Below are 15,933 nucleotides of genomic sequence, written 5' to 3'. Positions count from 1 at the left end.
AGAAATGCAAACCAAAACCACAATGAGGTATCACCTCATACCAGTCAGAATGGCCACTATCTAAAAGACAAGAAATAACAAGTGTTGGCAAAGATGTGGAGAAAAGGGAACCCTCCCTTCCTACACTGTAGATGGGAATGTCGAATGGTGCAACTTCTGTGGAAAGCAGTATGGAGGTTCCTCAAAAACTAAAAATAGAAATACCATATGACCCAGTAATTCCACTTCTAGGTATTTACTCAAAGAAAACAAAATCCCTGATTTGAAAAGATATATGCACACTTATGTTTATTCTTGCATTACTTAAAATAGCCAAGATGTGGAAGCAACCAAAATGTGCATCAACAGATGAATGGATAAAGACTGGTACATATACACAAGAGAATATTATTCAGTCATTTAAAAAAAAAGAAATCCTGCCATTTGCAACAACATGGATGGACATAGAGGGTGTTATGCTAAGTGAAATAAGCCAGGCAGAGAGAGACAAAAAGCATATGATTTCACTTATCTGTCAAATGTAAAAACAAAATGAACAAAATAGCAGTAGATTCACAGACACTGATAACTGACTAGTGGTTGGTTACCATGGGCTAGGTAGGTGGGGAGGGAAAGGGGAGTGAAAGGGCACAAAAATTCTCTATCATAATAAAGTTTGATCATAGGGATGAAGTACAGCATGGAGAATACAGCCAATGATTCTATAACATCTTCCCATGTTTACAGATAGTAACTGCAGTACTGGGGGTGAGGATTTAATAATATGGCTAACTGTGGAACCACTGTGTTGTACACTTGATAGCAATGGAAAATTGTATATCAATAAGACTCCAATAAAACAACAGCAGCAGAAACAGAGGAGGCTCCTCAGGTTGAAAGCCAGTCACCCTATCCTGCAATTCAAAGAAAGAAGAACACTCTCAGATTAATGACTTACCTTCCACGTCAAACACTGGAAAAAGAGCAAACTAAACCAAAAGCAAGCAGAAGGGAGGATTCAATAAAGATTAGAGTGGAAATTAATGAAAGAAACAATAGAAATACAGAGAAAATCAGTGAAACCAAAAGCTTTATAAAGATCAACAAAACTGACAGACTAGCCAAGAAACAAAAGAAATAAACTCAAGTTACTAGATCTGGAAAGAAGGGACATTACTGTTGACCCTACAGAAATGTAAAGGTTATAAAGAAATACTATGAATAATCATACACCAACAAATTAGGTAACTTAAGATGACATGAAAAAATCCCTACACAGATACAAACTACCAAACATGATTCTAGACAATCTGAAGAGAAATAAAACAAGAGATTAAATTAGTTATAAAAGAAACTACCCACAATGAAAGGTACAGACCCTAAAGGCTTCACTGCTTAATTCTACTGAACATTTAAAAGGGAATTAATATCTGAACATTTAAAAGGGAATTAATACTAGTTCTTCACAAATGTTTTCAAAACATAAGAGGGAATACTGCCCAACTCATTTTATAAGACTATTATTACCTTGATACAAGATGAAGAAAAAAAAGAAAAAAAGAAAAAAAGCTGTAACAAAAAAACTACATACAGATCTTTACCTCTTATAATACAGATATAAAAATCCTTAACAAAGTACTAACAAACTCAATCCAGCAACATATAAAGAATTATTACACTATGATCAAGTGAGACTTATCTAGGGATTGAAGGTTAGTTTAACATCTGAAAATCAGTATACTACATCATCTATCAATAGAATTGAACAAGACTTATGTTTGTACAGAAGTTCTGTCCAGTTAACAGAAAGAAGTTAATACATAGTCTCTTGTCTAATTCTAAATAACACACCTTATATAATAAATTATTTCTTAGATTATGAAATTAAAAATCGTGTTTGCTGTAAAACGTATTTTACAAAAATGATAATTAAGCAGACCCTACCCAACGTGAAGGATCACTGATCAAATTAATAAAAAGTGTTGATAACTTAGTCCTTCGGATTTCTTGACATGTTGCACATGAAACTGCCATGAAGCATTCAGCACAAGCCTTCCGGACTCCCCAAACATTATCAGAGCAAAGCTGGAAAAACCTGGGCAGCTATGCAAGAGGGACAATGTTATGTTAGCCACAGAAACACAGTAGGTTTCAGTAGTTATTTTTATTCATTTTCTGTTTTCTTCGTGTTTTAAAATATTGGATTTTCTTAACAAAATTTAGAAGACCTGTTTTGTATTAATACTCACTAACTTTAAATAAATCACACCTAATTCATAACATTACCGACACAGAAAAGCAAAAATACTCCCAATAAACACAGCTTAAATGGTATTCAAGAGCTTATATTTAAACATATTTTGCATAACATTTTAGACTTTCTAAGAATGCTAACTTGTACATTAAGGATACATATCCCATGTACTAACCATTTAAAAATAACCTGCTATTGATTTAATTTGTCTCTAAAATACTTAAGGGTTGCAATAAAATTAAAGATTCATTTAAATAAGTAAGAATTGATTTGTTTAATAGAAATGGGAAGGGTAAAAATGGATCAGTGGTTCTTACACACATCTACATTTTTAACAAACTGTCTTTATCAAAAACACAATTTAAGTGTCCAGATTACAGGAATTTAAATCCTACACTCAGAAGTCATATTACCTTTCTGGTTTACATTCATGGGATTGTACTAATAAAATTCAGGGTAAATGTATACATTTCCAACTTCATATACTACTTTGTAGTGCATTGCTTACTCCTTTAGTTCTGCAGTACATACCAACATCTCTTCAGTAGCTTGCTGGCCGACTACACTGCAAATATCTCCAAAATTGGCAGCACAGACCTAACAACAGAAGCATTACTGACATTTCAAAATATTACAGATAGAGCCCTTTAAAGACAACCTTTTAAATTTCATAGCTACATGGTAACCACTATACCAAGTGTTCTTAAACAAAAGAGAATGACTAAAAAAATACCTTCCGAACATGAAACATTCTGCAATCACAGCACATCTCACAAAACCTAGGGAGGATAAGACGCTCGGTAATGTCCTTCCCAACCATGGGAGCCATTTTGCACATTATCTAAAATAAATAAGAATGCAGTGAAAATATATTCAAACTAAGGCTTTTCCAGTTAAGTCTGCTAACTTATTAATGCACAGTAAGCTCAGAGAAAAATCCTTAGCAATTTCAGTTTTGCCTATAGTTTCAATCTTATTAGTCATCTTGCTGGTAACTTCAAAAGCAAAAAACCTACATTTCCCATAAAAAAGGAAATAGTGACTGTTTAATGGAAAATATCAACCATAAGAAGGATCTGGATTAACTGTAACTGCATTGCTAAGAGAAGACTATATATATAAAAGCAGTCCTTACCTGGCAAAATACCTTTTTACTGAAACTCGAGTCTATGGCAACCACAACCCTCCTCTGCAAAACCCACAGTTCCCAGGAAGACACACAAAATTCTGATACACATGCTTCAGTTGACATATTATTGGACAAAGTGAGGATGAACTGTGTTTGAAAATCAGCAGTGTTATTTAAATAAATTCCTCCCAGCTAGTACAGAAAGAAATCTGATAGTCTATAATCATTTATCTATTACATCTACTTCCAGCCTGTGCAAATACAAGTATAAAACATACAGACTGGAAAGAAAGCTCTATTCATGTATGATATGATTGTCTACATAGAAAATCCCAAGAAATCTACAAAGAAATCACAAGAACAAGTAAATGAGTTTAGGAAGTTTGCAGGACATATGTCAGAGTAAAAAGAAAATCAAATGTATTTCTATAAATTAGCAATGAATAACTGGAAACATTTAGAAACAGTACCATTCACAATAGTGTTAAGAAAAACATCTAACAAAATACATAAATGATCAGTCTACTTAGAACTATATAATATCATTGAAAAAATAAAAGACCTAAATAAATGGAGAGATCTACCATGTTCATGGATTGTTAGGCTGGCAAATATCCCCCAACTGATCAATAGATTCAACACAATCCCTATCAAAATACCAGCATCCTCAGTACTAGAGATATACCCAAACCAGACAAAGACATTACAAAAAAAGAAAATTATAGACCAATACTCCTGCTGACTATAGATGCAAAACATAAGCAAACTTAATTTAAAAATACATTAAAAGGACCATTCACCATGACCCAATTGAGATTTATTCCAGGGATGCAGGATGGTTTAACATCTGCAAATCAATGTGACACACAACATTAACAGAAAGACAAAAACCATACGGTCAACTCAATAAATGCTGAAAAAAGATTTGAACAAAATTCAACATCCATTCATGATGAAAACTCTGAACAAAGTGGGTATAGAGAGAACAGACCTCAGCGTATATGTGACAAACCCACAGCTAACACCATACTCAATGGTGAAAAGCGCAAAGTTCTTCCTCTACAATCAGGAACAAGACATGGATACCCACTCTCACCACTTTTATTCAACACAGTACTAGAAGTCCTAGCCATACCAATCAGAGAAGAAATAAAAGGCATCCAAATTGGTAAAGAAGTAAAAATCTGTCACTATTTGCAGATGACATGATACTATATATAGAAAACCCTAAAGACTCCACCAAAAAACCATAATCACTAATAAATGAATTCAGTAAAGCTGCAGGATACAAAATTAAGATACAAAAACCTGTTGTGTTTCTATATACAAATAATGAACAAGAAGAAATTAAGAAGTCAATCTCATTTATAATTGAATCAAAAAGAATTAAAATACCCAGGAATAAATTTAACCAAGGAGGTGAAGGACCTGTACTCTGAAAACTGTAAGACACTGATGAATGCAACTGAAGAAGACACAAATAAATGCAAAGATATTCCACACTCATGGACAGAAAGAATTAAATGTTGTGCAAATGACCATACTGCCCAAAGCAGATTTAATGCAATCCCTATCAAAACACCAATGACATTTTTCACTGCATGAGAGCAATAATCCTAAAATTTATATGGAACCACAAAAACCCCAAAAAGCCCAAGCAATCTTGAGAAAGAAGTGCAAAGCTCAAGTATCATGCTCCCTGATAATCAAATTACATTATAAAACTACAGCAATCAAAACAGTAGGGTACTGGCACAAGAATACACACAGACAACACAGACAATGGAACAGAATACAAAGAGCCCAGAAATAAACCCATAACTATATATGGTCAATTGATACATGAGAAAAAAGGCAAGAATATACAATGGGGAAAAGACAGGGTCTTCAATAAATGGTTTGAGAAAACTGGATAGCTACATGCAAGAGAATGAAAATGGATTACTGTCAACTCCATACACAAAAGTAAACTTAAAATGTATTAAAAACCTAAATATAAGACCTGAAACCATAAAACTACTAGAAGAAAATAGGCAATAAGCTCTTTAACATAAGCATGAATAATTTTTTTCTGAATATTCCTCCGTGGGCAAGGGAAACAAAGCAAAAATTAACAAGTGGGATTATATCAAACTAAAAAGCTCCTGCACAGCAAAGGAAAGCATCAACAAATGAAAAGGCAACCTACTGAAAGGGAGAATATATTTGCAAATAATTTATCTCATAAGGGGATAACATAAAAAATACATAAAGAATTCAAACAGCTCAACAGCAAAAAAACAAACAATCTAGTTAAAAAATAGAAGAATTACAGATGGCCAACAGACACATGAAAAGATAATCAACATCAATAATCATCAGGGATCCAAATCAAAACCACAAGGCATCATCTCACACCAGTCAGAGGTACTGGTTACTATTCGAAAGACAAGAAATAACAAGTGTTGGTGAGAATGAGGAGCAAAGGGAACCCTCCTACACTGCTGGTGGGATTGCAAATTGGTACAGTCACTGTGGAAGCAGTACAGGGGTTTCTCAAAAAACTAAAAGTAGAAATATTATACAACCCATAAATTCCACTTCTGGCAGTTTACCTTAAGAAAACAAAATCAAGGATTCAAAAAGATATATGCACTCCTTTGTTTATCACAACATTATTTATAATAGCTGAAATATGGAAATAACCTAAATGTCCACTGATGTATAAACAGATAAAAAAAAATGTGGTACACAGACACCATGGAATATTACTCAGTCATAAAAAAAGAATGAAATTCTGCCATTTGTGACAACATAGATAGACCTAGGGGATACTATGCTAAGTAAAATAAGTTAGAGAAAGATGAATACCACATTTTACTTAAATGTGGAATCTAAAAAACAAAACAAATTAACAGAAAAACAAAACTGAAATACCCTTGTAAATAGAGAACAAACTGATGGTTACCATAAGGGAGGAAGAGTGGAGGATGGTGAAATAGTTGAGGGGAAGAAAGAAAAAGAGTGAGAAAGTTTGGTATCTTGATCAGAGCAATGGTTACATTAGTGTATATACACTATATGTACCTCAACTTTAAAAAAAGAATTCCACAGAACACCTACATCTCCCAAACATCAAAGTCAGTTTTTTTGTTTTGACTCCATACTGTTTCTAGGCATTTGCAAGCCATAGTTAAAAGATCCATTGTTATACTATATCAACAATCTAGCATACTTAAATTTATTAGAATAAATTATTCCCAAGAGAGAGAATAGCTGAGAAGCCAGAGAAGGCAAAAAGGCAAAACATGACAAAAAAATATAAATCAATTTAAGAGAATAATGTATTTCATATTAGTGCTGGATATAGTCTTCTTGTAATTATTATGTCTAACTACTGTCAAGTCCCATCAAAAGTTATAACAGAGCAAGTTAAACTCAACTCAATATAAACCAACAATTATGACAAAATTGATTTCCTTTACTGAGGAACTTGGTGGCAGGGGAACCTATGTTTCAGACCTTGACAGAAGTGGGAGTTACACAACTAAATGCTACTTAATTGTATACTTTAAAATGGTTAACTTTTTTAATCTGTGAATTTTACTTCAATAAACATGGTAATTTTAATAAAACTACCTAAATTTATTAACTGGTACCTGAATAATGGAATTCAGGAATTTCCAAGGCAAAGGGACTAAGAGATTATTAACTCATCTTCATGATCCAGAAGCACTATAAAACTTTGGTAATTTTTTTATATTAACAAAAAATGCAATGATATTAACGTTTGGTTTAAAATAGTAAACTCTCACTATCCATACAGATATGATTATTTTCAAATAGATTTATCACTTTACTAATTTAATATCAGAATTCTTACTATCTGAACTCAGGAACCATAGATGTGATTTGCAACTTATTATTACATTCTAGCTCATGCCCCCTCTACCATGGTTCTCAAATAATCAAAATATTGACTATCCATGTCAAAAAAAACCCCAGAAAACTATTATATTTATTTGACTTTATTATGTGCCTAATTACCTAATCTGTGTATTTTTCTAATAATAATTTACATCATAATAAAATTACTTACTATCTTTCTGCTAAAGACCATACTAACAAGGGTAGAAGACAAGAATTACTTGTTTTCCTACTGTGCTTACACAGTGCCTAGGAAAGTGTTCATTAGCAATTAAAAGGGGTCAAATGTTTTTTTTTTCAATACAGGATTTTTGTGTCATTTTTTTTTTCAAACTTGTGCTGATTATTTCTCCCTTATTTTTCCATTGTGATGTAATAATGAAGTTACAGTTGCTTATTATTTTCTTGCTGCATTTCTTGTTTTCTCAGGTGCTAGTTGTATCATGTATATATTTTATGCTGTTAATTTATTCTCATCTATTCCCAGGTGCTTGGCACAATAGGGGGCCCACAGAAAATACACCTTTTTTGTAAGCCAATGCCCCTTTGTAGCCTGGCATTTACTTCAAATTTAATGATTTGTGGCTACTTTGATACATATAACCCCACAGCATGTAACAACATAATATTTAATGAGCAACTTTTATTACTCAATTTTTACCTAAATTGAAAACTTGTGTTCTACTTACAGCCACAGCTTCTGTTTTCACATCGTCGTTGCTATCTGGGGCAGTTAGCTCTATGAGGACGGGGCACACTTTGGTCTCCACATCAAATCGCTCTATTAACTCCTGCTCCAGCAGAGCAAGCAAAGCTGCCTGACTTGTTTTTCTTACCTAGGAAAAAAATTAACAGCATAAAATATATACATGATATAACAAAACTCTATTACTTGATTTTCGCAATGACAAAAAGACTTCTCTTCTCAACTTAAAGGGATTTGTAACTGGCAAAACCTTGCAAAGAAAAATTTGTGGCTCTTTTCTTCATCTATTACCAAGAAAGAACCTGTAGATTCTGTTATAACAGACGAAGTGGAACAGAAAGCATCCTTGTAAAAGATGTCTCACAAATTAAACTTTGTAAGGAACACCCATAAGAGTACCAGATAAGAATACAGCTACTAGGCATTGTCTGTAACAGCTTCAGGAGATCTCCTCAATTTGCCAGACACTCACATATCTTGTCTAAGACAAAGATCATTTTGAAAAACAGAGTAACAAATCCAAAAAGGAAAATAACATCCAAATGAGACAACCTAGGGTAAGCCATTCTACATGCATTATACCACAACAAATTTCCATTAAGTGGCATCTTACCTGATTATTCTGATCTGCGAGATATCTAACCACAATAGGTAGTAAGTATTTGGAAAAAGCATATGGGATTGAAGGCCGGTTTTCTTGACAAAACAATGCAATATGAGGCACCTGTTCCATCAGCTCTGCTCTCACAGTTGGTTCTATTGAAATAATAGAAATGTGAGCAAACAAATTCTATCATAACAAAATATTTATCTGGACTTAAGACTATTTAGGAAAGCTTTGGACTTTCATCGCAGCATAAAAAGGGCTTATAAAATGTTCTCTGTAACTCTGTGATACTTCTCACAACTGTACATGTCAGCCCCATGAGTAAAAGGAGGATCTTACCCCAACCCAAGCTTTGATCAAAACAGCACGCACTGAGGATGCAATCACTTCCTTCAATGACTGAAATATTCATCACCTACAGGGGCCACACTGTGCTAGGGGTTAAATATCCAATATTCCCATCAACTAGAATATGGTATTACTATAAACTCTATGTAAGAACCTTCTAGGACAAGTCATAAAGACTAGCTCCTAATATAAGTATAGTCAATGAATGCAGGATCTACAGTTAGGTTTAATGTCTTAAGACTAAAAGGGTGAGTATTTAAAGGAGACCAACAGATTAAAAAAAAAAAAAGCCTGAAAAAATACAAGAATATATGTTAAATTTAAATGTGATAAATATGGCATTTCAAATCTCTGAGTTTCAAAAGGTTGAACTATCCAGTAAGTAATGGTGGGAAAACTAGCTAGTTATGTGAGGAAAAAAAGATTCTATGCTGCATACCATATATAAATTCAAGGTGAATGTTTTTTTTAAAGATCAAAAGCAGTTTTTTTAAAAAAAAACAAAAAGACAACATTTAAAAATTATTTAATCTCAAGGTAGGAAGCCCTTTTAAGGCAAAGAAAACCCAAAAAACAACTGGAAATCCAGCTAATTTCATTTTATTAAGACTTTGTTACAGACATCAAGTACCATTAAAGGGCAGAACAGCCTGACAGAAACTAGAACAAAGTATTAATAACTAAATATACAAAGAACCCATTGTTCAAATAAATACAAGAAAGAAAATAGGATTTTAAACAAATAGAAACTAATGAAATCATCAGTTAAAAATGTACTAGCATTTTACAAAGCTAAGAATCTTATCAGCAAACCAATATTTGGAATTTCTATTACATGGCTATATCATTTGAAGTTAGACAGTATCTGAACAAGAGTGCTTCTGTTGTCAAAAAATTAAATATTAAAAAAAAATAGCCTTCTCTAGTTTTCATCACTCACCCTGAATTTGCTAACATTGACCTAATATTTATGTATATTTTGAAGCAAAAGGAGAATATAAGTTCCATTTTTGGATAAGAACAAAATCAGTAACTTGCTTTTTCAAAGCCTTGCTTAGAAAAATGACCAATGGAACACAACAGAGTCCAGAAATAGACCCATATACAATATACACAGTTGATTATATAAAGGTGAAAACTGATTTAGAAAGGTGAAAAGAGAGGTCTTTTTCAACAGATGATGAAATAAGATCTTTTCAATAAATAGTGCTGAGTCAACTGGATACCCACATTAAAAAGAACAACAAAAATAAAACTTGTCCCCTACATCATATACACAAGAATAAATTCCAGGTAGAATGTAGATGCACATGTCAAAGGCAAAAACAATAAAGCCTCTCAGTTAGATAATACAGGAGAAAATATTCACGACTTTGAAGTAAGGAAAATTTTCTTAAACAAGACACAAAAAGTTATTACTTATAAAAGAAAGTCTCTTAACTGGCACCATTAAGAGAGAAAAAAGCCAAGTTAGAGTGACAAAGACACCTATAGTACACATAATGACTTGGGCATTTCAATCCAGAATAAAGATGTCCTGCAAATCGGTAATAAAAAGACTGCCAATTTAAAGGGCAGAGGCCTGAACAGGTATATCAAAAAAGAAGATGCCCAAACAGCTAGTAAGCATAGAACCAGGTGCTCAGCTTTAGTGTTCACTGAGGAAATGTAAATTAAAACTAAATTTAAACTACTACCTCCTTGGCAAAATTTAAACATGTTGATGAAGATATAAAACTACAGGGACTTTCATACACTTGGGGTTGGGACTACAAATTGTTATGTGACTGGAAAACTCTATGGCATCTCAAAGATGAATATATGCAACCTTTTGACCAATTTTATGCATATACCCACAGAAATGAGTGTACATGTGCTCCACATGACTCCTTTGGCTTACAAGCAGCATTAGCAGCCCAAAGCAAGAAGCAATCCTATGTCGACTAACAGAACAATGGGTAAATATGTTGCAGTATATTTATAGAGCACTGCAGTATATTCAGATAGTAATCATGGTTGACAATTTTTAAAAATCCATAAATACAGTTACATGCAACATGATGGGCTTCAAAAGTATAAAGTTAGGCCAAAAGAATACATTCAATATGATACCATATAAAGTTCAGACAGACAAACTATATGTTTAATGGTGAAAACACTGATTACCTTTAAGGAAGAAGAATGGGACAGATTAGGTGGTGCACTGAGATGGTTTTGGGGATGCTGATTCTATTCCTTGGTCTGAGTACTAATTACATGGGCCTTCTTTTTGTGATACTTCAACGAGTTACACATTTATTACAGTTCATGTACTTTTTATAGTACATTATATTCAATGTTAGAAGAACAGAGAAAAACCTGCTGCCACTATGTTATTACTGAAACCCTGGGAATATACTTGTAACTGGTTTGGGTTAAAACTTATACATCCAGGGAGAACTGCCTCCCCTCTCTTCTTTCCCCTCAGAACAATTACAAATAAATACACACACAAGAAACTAAAATTACTCCCAGTTGGCAACAACCCTGAGCCTGGTAGAACAACTCAAAAAGACCTGAGAGTCACTCCCACACACTAGAACCCAAATACCAAATACCTAAGAAGATCCACTGAAGATGAGCTCACAATACAAAACTATAAAAAAAAAAAAAGACAAGAAAATGGTCCTTCAGTAGCAAGACTAAGACACATACTATTCTAACACCAAATCTCAGCTACTAAAATTCCTAGAGGTTATAATCATTTTAAACATTCTATTTTAAAGATAAAATAACAGGAAATATATTGACAAGGAACATGACAATAGAGAAAGAAAAACAAGAGGATCTGAAAACAAAGCATTTAAGAAAATGAAAAAATAGAGTTAATAGCAGTGGAACATTCAATGGTCAGGTGGCAGATTAGAATTTGATAGCAAGTACTTGTTGAGAGAAACTACTAAAATGTAGATGAGGGATAAAGAACTGTAAAGTAAGAACAGATAAGAGCGATGGAAAAAAATACATTTATCTAAAAAGAGTTCCATAACCATGTACAAAATATCTACTCACAAAATTAACCCTATCATGTACCAAGTATTTACTCACAAAATTAACTTTAAAAAAGTTTGAGAAACAGGAGAAGCAATATTCAAAATGTTAAAGGTTGTATTAATCCTAAAATATTAATATACTAATATACCTGATGCAAAACAATGTTTTTAGATTTTTATTATGTGAAATTTCCAGAACTGAAGTAAATGGGCCTAGTATAAAATGTGTGGACCTTAATAACACGTTTTTATTTTGTAACTGATAGTTCGAGAATTTACTTAGGAAATCTTTTAAAGAAATCTCCTATCCCACTGAATTTTTCATTAGATTTTAGAAACACGGACTTGGAAAAGAAACCTTTCTCTTCATAAGCATACCTGAATCATCAGCTAATCTGCTAATTCTTTCCAAAACAGCAATACAATCTCTTTCATCATCGCAGACTTCTCTCAATGTATCCAGCAAACTCCGGGCCACCATTTGTCTGCACAGAAAAATAAAATTACATTGTGTACAGAGGCACTTTTTTAGAATTTCAAGAGGCATAATCCATGTAGTTTAAAAGAAAATTTTTTCTTAATATGTTTTATAACATATATTAAGTTCATAATTTCTTAAGTGAAAAATGTCAATATGGATTTTATTTTAACAAGATGAGAATGAACACTTACCACCAAAATATTTTCATCTTTATCTAACTAATGTGACAAATTTCTAAAGTCACTGAAAACTCATTTCAGTTATCTTCAATTATAATAATGGGAACATATACTCATTTTTCATTATATAAGACTCTATTTACTTTCACATATTTTTTAAACTAAGTGAGTTTTATACATCTATATTTAAAAAATTTAAGCAAAGACTTTTAGATTTCTCAGAAAAGTCTGATATAGGTGGTTGGGGGACCATAGTTGAAAAATACATCAAGAAGAGTGTTAGCTCTTGGTCACTGCTGTGTCCCAATCCCCTAGAACCTGGCACATAGTAAGTATACAACAACAATCTGTTGACAAGAGTAACACACTCAATAATCACTGTACATGAATATAAAAAACTAGGCTTTTAGCAAGATAGTAATTGTTTTTATTTAAATAATTATTTTGCCTAAAAGCAAAAAAAAGATTTCTTGGTCTCACTAGGCTCAAGAAGTAAACAACTAGAAAAGAGGCCATGGCTGTGATTCCAATAAAACATGGTGACTCAGACTGCACATGTTAATACCTACTTTAAACTGGATAACTTTACTTTCCCTACTGAACTTACTATAATAAAAACCGCCATTCTATTTCTACTTGAATGGAAAGAATATGCACCTACCTGTTAAATACGTTCTCACTTGCAGCATACTTGTCCAGTCTCCCCAATGGCGTCAACATTTCATCTTGTGAGACAAAGTCCAGGGCTGAAGGTATAATAATCACATCAGACTCTGAGCTGTAGTCATCCACACCAACTATCAGAGACATCAGAAATACTCCTTATAACACTCTGAAACTAAAAGGAACTTCTTGATTGTCTGAAGCAGCACAAGTAAAACTGCCCTTAATGTTTCCGAAGTGGTACAAAGAATCACAAGAGAATCTCCAAATCAATTCAGAAGCCACAAATATCCAAAAGATACTTCCTCTCCTTCTTCTACAGGTATATTCTAATTGCCTTACAAGCATTTGGTTCAGAGGCTTTAGAAACTCAGTATGGGAGTGATCACAGAAACCAAAGAATTTACACAGTGAGTCAAAACACTAACAACTTGTAAATAAATAAAATGTCAAACACTGAAATAGTCAATTCTGCAATGAAGTCAGAGAGAATCTCACATTATATACAAAAGAACAAAAATAAGAATTACAAGTTTCTCATCAGAAACAATACAAGCCAGAAAAGAGTGGAGCACTATCTTTAAAATACTGAAAGAAACAATGTCAACCTATAATTCTACAATCAATAAATAAAAATCTTTTAAACGTCTTTGAAATTTATATCTTTCAAATACAAAGGTAAAATAAAGACTATTTTCACATATACAAAAGCTGACAGTCCTCACCACCAGCAGACTGATGCACTACAGGAAGTATTAAAGGAAGTCCTTCAAGCAAAAAGAAAATTATACCAAATGGAAATCTGGAGCTACACAAAGGAAACAAAAAGCATCAGAAATGGTAAAGATAAAAGTCTTATTTTTAAAATCTCCTCAGAAGATAATTGTTAAGGCAAAAATAGGTACTATAAAATAAAGAGATAAAAAATACACTAAGGTGTTTATTAAGTAAAATATATGACTACAATTAGCGCAAAGGCAGGAAAAAGTAAAGTATACTGCCCTAAAGTTCTTACACTATATGTGAAGAGACACACGTTATTACCTGAAGATAAGAGTGTAATAAGTTAAAGATGTCCTAATTATACTCTACAGCAATTGTTTTAAAGATCAAAAGGCCCTTCAGAGACATACAGCTAGTAAGCCAAGAAAGGTCATAAAACGGAATTGTAAAAAAATAACCTGAAAGACACAAAAAGAGGATAAAAGGATGAAGTAAAAGGCAGGACAAATAGATGGGAAATAACAGGATGAGAAATTTAAACCCAAACACATCAATAATCACATTAAGTGCAAATGGTCTAAAAATAATCACATGGCAGAAATTGTCCAATTGGGGTAAAAATAACACCTAACACAAAAATATTACTTACATAGTACAGAAAAGTTTTATATAGGTTATGCTGACCTACCTACTACTGATAGCAAAGTACCTTATTTATTATGAACCAAAGAGTTGTAAAAACCACTCAGAGGCTCTCATTTGGCCTCAGTTTTTTCCTCTGTAATATAAGGAGAACTCATGCTCTACTGGGAGAGCATAACCTCAAAGGTACCTTTATGCTGGCCCTAGAATTCTACTACTATGACCAAACTATTTCATCAATTTCATACTTGTTAATCTTAAAGATAAATATTAATACTGATTCTGGCCCACAGCAAGCCAGGGGCAGCGGAGAAGACTCTTAGAGCAGTGACTGTCAAATACCACTGTGTCTAAGATAAACCTGGAGCACTTACCTCCAAAATGCAGATTCCCAAATCTCATACTCAGATACTGATTATGCAGGTTTAGAGGAAGGCCCAGAAACAGTCATTTTTAATAAGTACCCCCACTAATTTGAATGCAGATTACTGAACAATCATATTTGATAAACTTACTGCTAGTGGGTAACAAAATCATATTTTGCTTCAACTTCTGTCACCACTTTATCAATCATGGTTGCCAGTTTCCATGGAGCTGTTCAACTCTGGATAGGCACTGGTGACAAACGTTTGTTTCTATTTCCCAGTACTACTGCCTCCTGCTGCTACCTGCCTGAATCATCTTCTCTAAGTTCAAGGCTCCTCATCAGTTCTTGATAGAACTAACAAGGTTCTGGATTTCTTCTTTACGGAAGCCACAAGGATTAGATTACCATGGTTAAGAACTCCACACTAAGTTATCCTGCAAATAACTGCCACAGGTTACAAGAAGGAAAAACACAAAAAATAATCAGTAAAAAACTATTATCACTAATAAAAAAAATCCTACAGCACATACCCTAAGTGATGACATAGCCAATAACATCCTCCAATAAAATAGACAGCATAGAGGCGGGAAATTCAGCTACACTGCTACAAACATCCTATGGTTATGCAAAGTAGTACATTTCAAGTAGATTATGATAAACAGCAGGTACAAATTACAATCCTTAGGAGTTATCTCTAAAACATGCAAGAAAGGATAGCTAGAAAGCCAACAGAATAATTAAAATGAAATACCAAAATACATTTTTAAAAAGTCAAGAAAGGAGCAAGAGAGGAAGAAAGAGACAAACAGAAAAAAGAAGACTTAAATCCAACCAGATCAATAATTATATTATGTATAAATGGACTAAACATTTAAGCTAAAAGGTAGGGATCCCCAACAAATAAAAAACACCCAACT

At 33.2% G+C, this 15,933-nt stretch overlaps 1 protein-coding gene across 9 annotated transcripts in view; it reads right to left on the bottom strand.

Moving 5' to 3' along the window:
* PPP4R1 (protein phosphatase 4 regulatory subunit 1) overlaps positions 1-15,933 on the bottom strand; it is a 68,438-nt gene that overhangs the window by 30,440 nt on the left and 22,065 nt on the right. For 3 of the 9 annotated variants that reach the window (XM_037001061.2, XM_037001062.2, XM_037001060.2), the window contains exons 3-9: positions 13,283-13,367; positions 12,340-12,446; positions 8,588-8,730; positions 7,958-8,104; positions 2,967-3,074; positions 2,765-2,830; positions 1,924-2,082 (exon numbers count right to left, since the gene is read on the bottom strand). In XM_037001061.2, the coding sequence (XP_036856956.2) occupies positions 1,924-2,082; positions 2,765-2,830; positions 2,967-3,074; positions 7,958-8,104; positions 8,588-8,730; positions 12,340-12,446; positions 13,283-13,341 (789 nt within the window). In that variant the 5' untranslated portion in view covers positions 13,342-13,367. Of the gene's footprint in view, positions 1-1,923; positions 2,083-2,764; positions 2,831-2,966; positions 3,075-7,957; positions 8,105-8,587; positions 8,731-12,339; positions 12,447-13,282; positions 13,419-15,933 lie in introns of all 9 variants that reach the window. The other 6 variants (XM_073212811.1, XM_073212810.1, XM_037001059.2 and 3 more) reach the window with 4 other exon arrangements.

The sequence above is a fragment of the Manis javanica genome, chromosome 9 (genome assembly GCF_040802235.1).
Source record: "Manis javanica isolate MJ-LG chromosome 9, MJ_LKY, whole genome shotgun sequence".
Classification (NCBI taxonomy): Eukaryota; Metazoa; Chordata; class Mammalia; order Pholidota; family Manidae; genus Manis; species Manis javanica.
The sequence above is the reverse complement of the archived record's forward strand: the minus strand, read 5'-3'. Positions and strand labels throughout refer to the sequence as shown.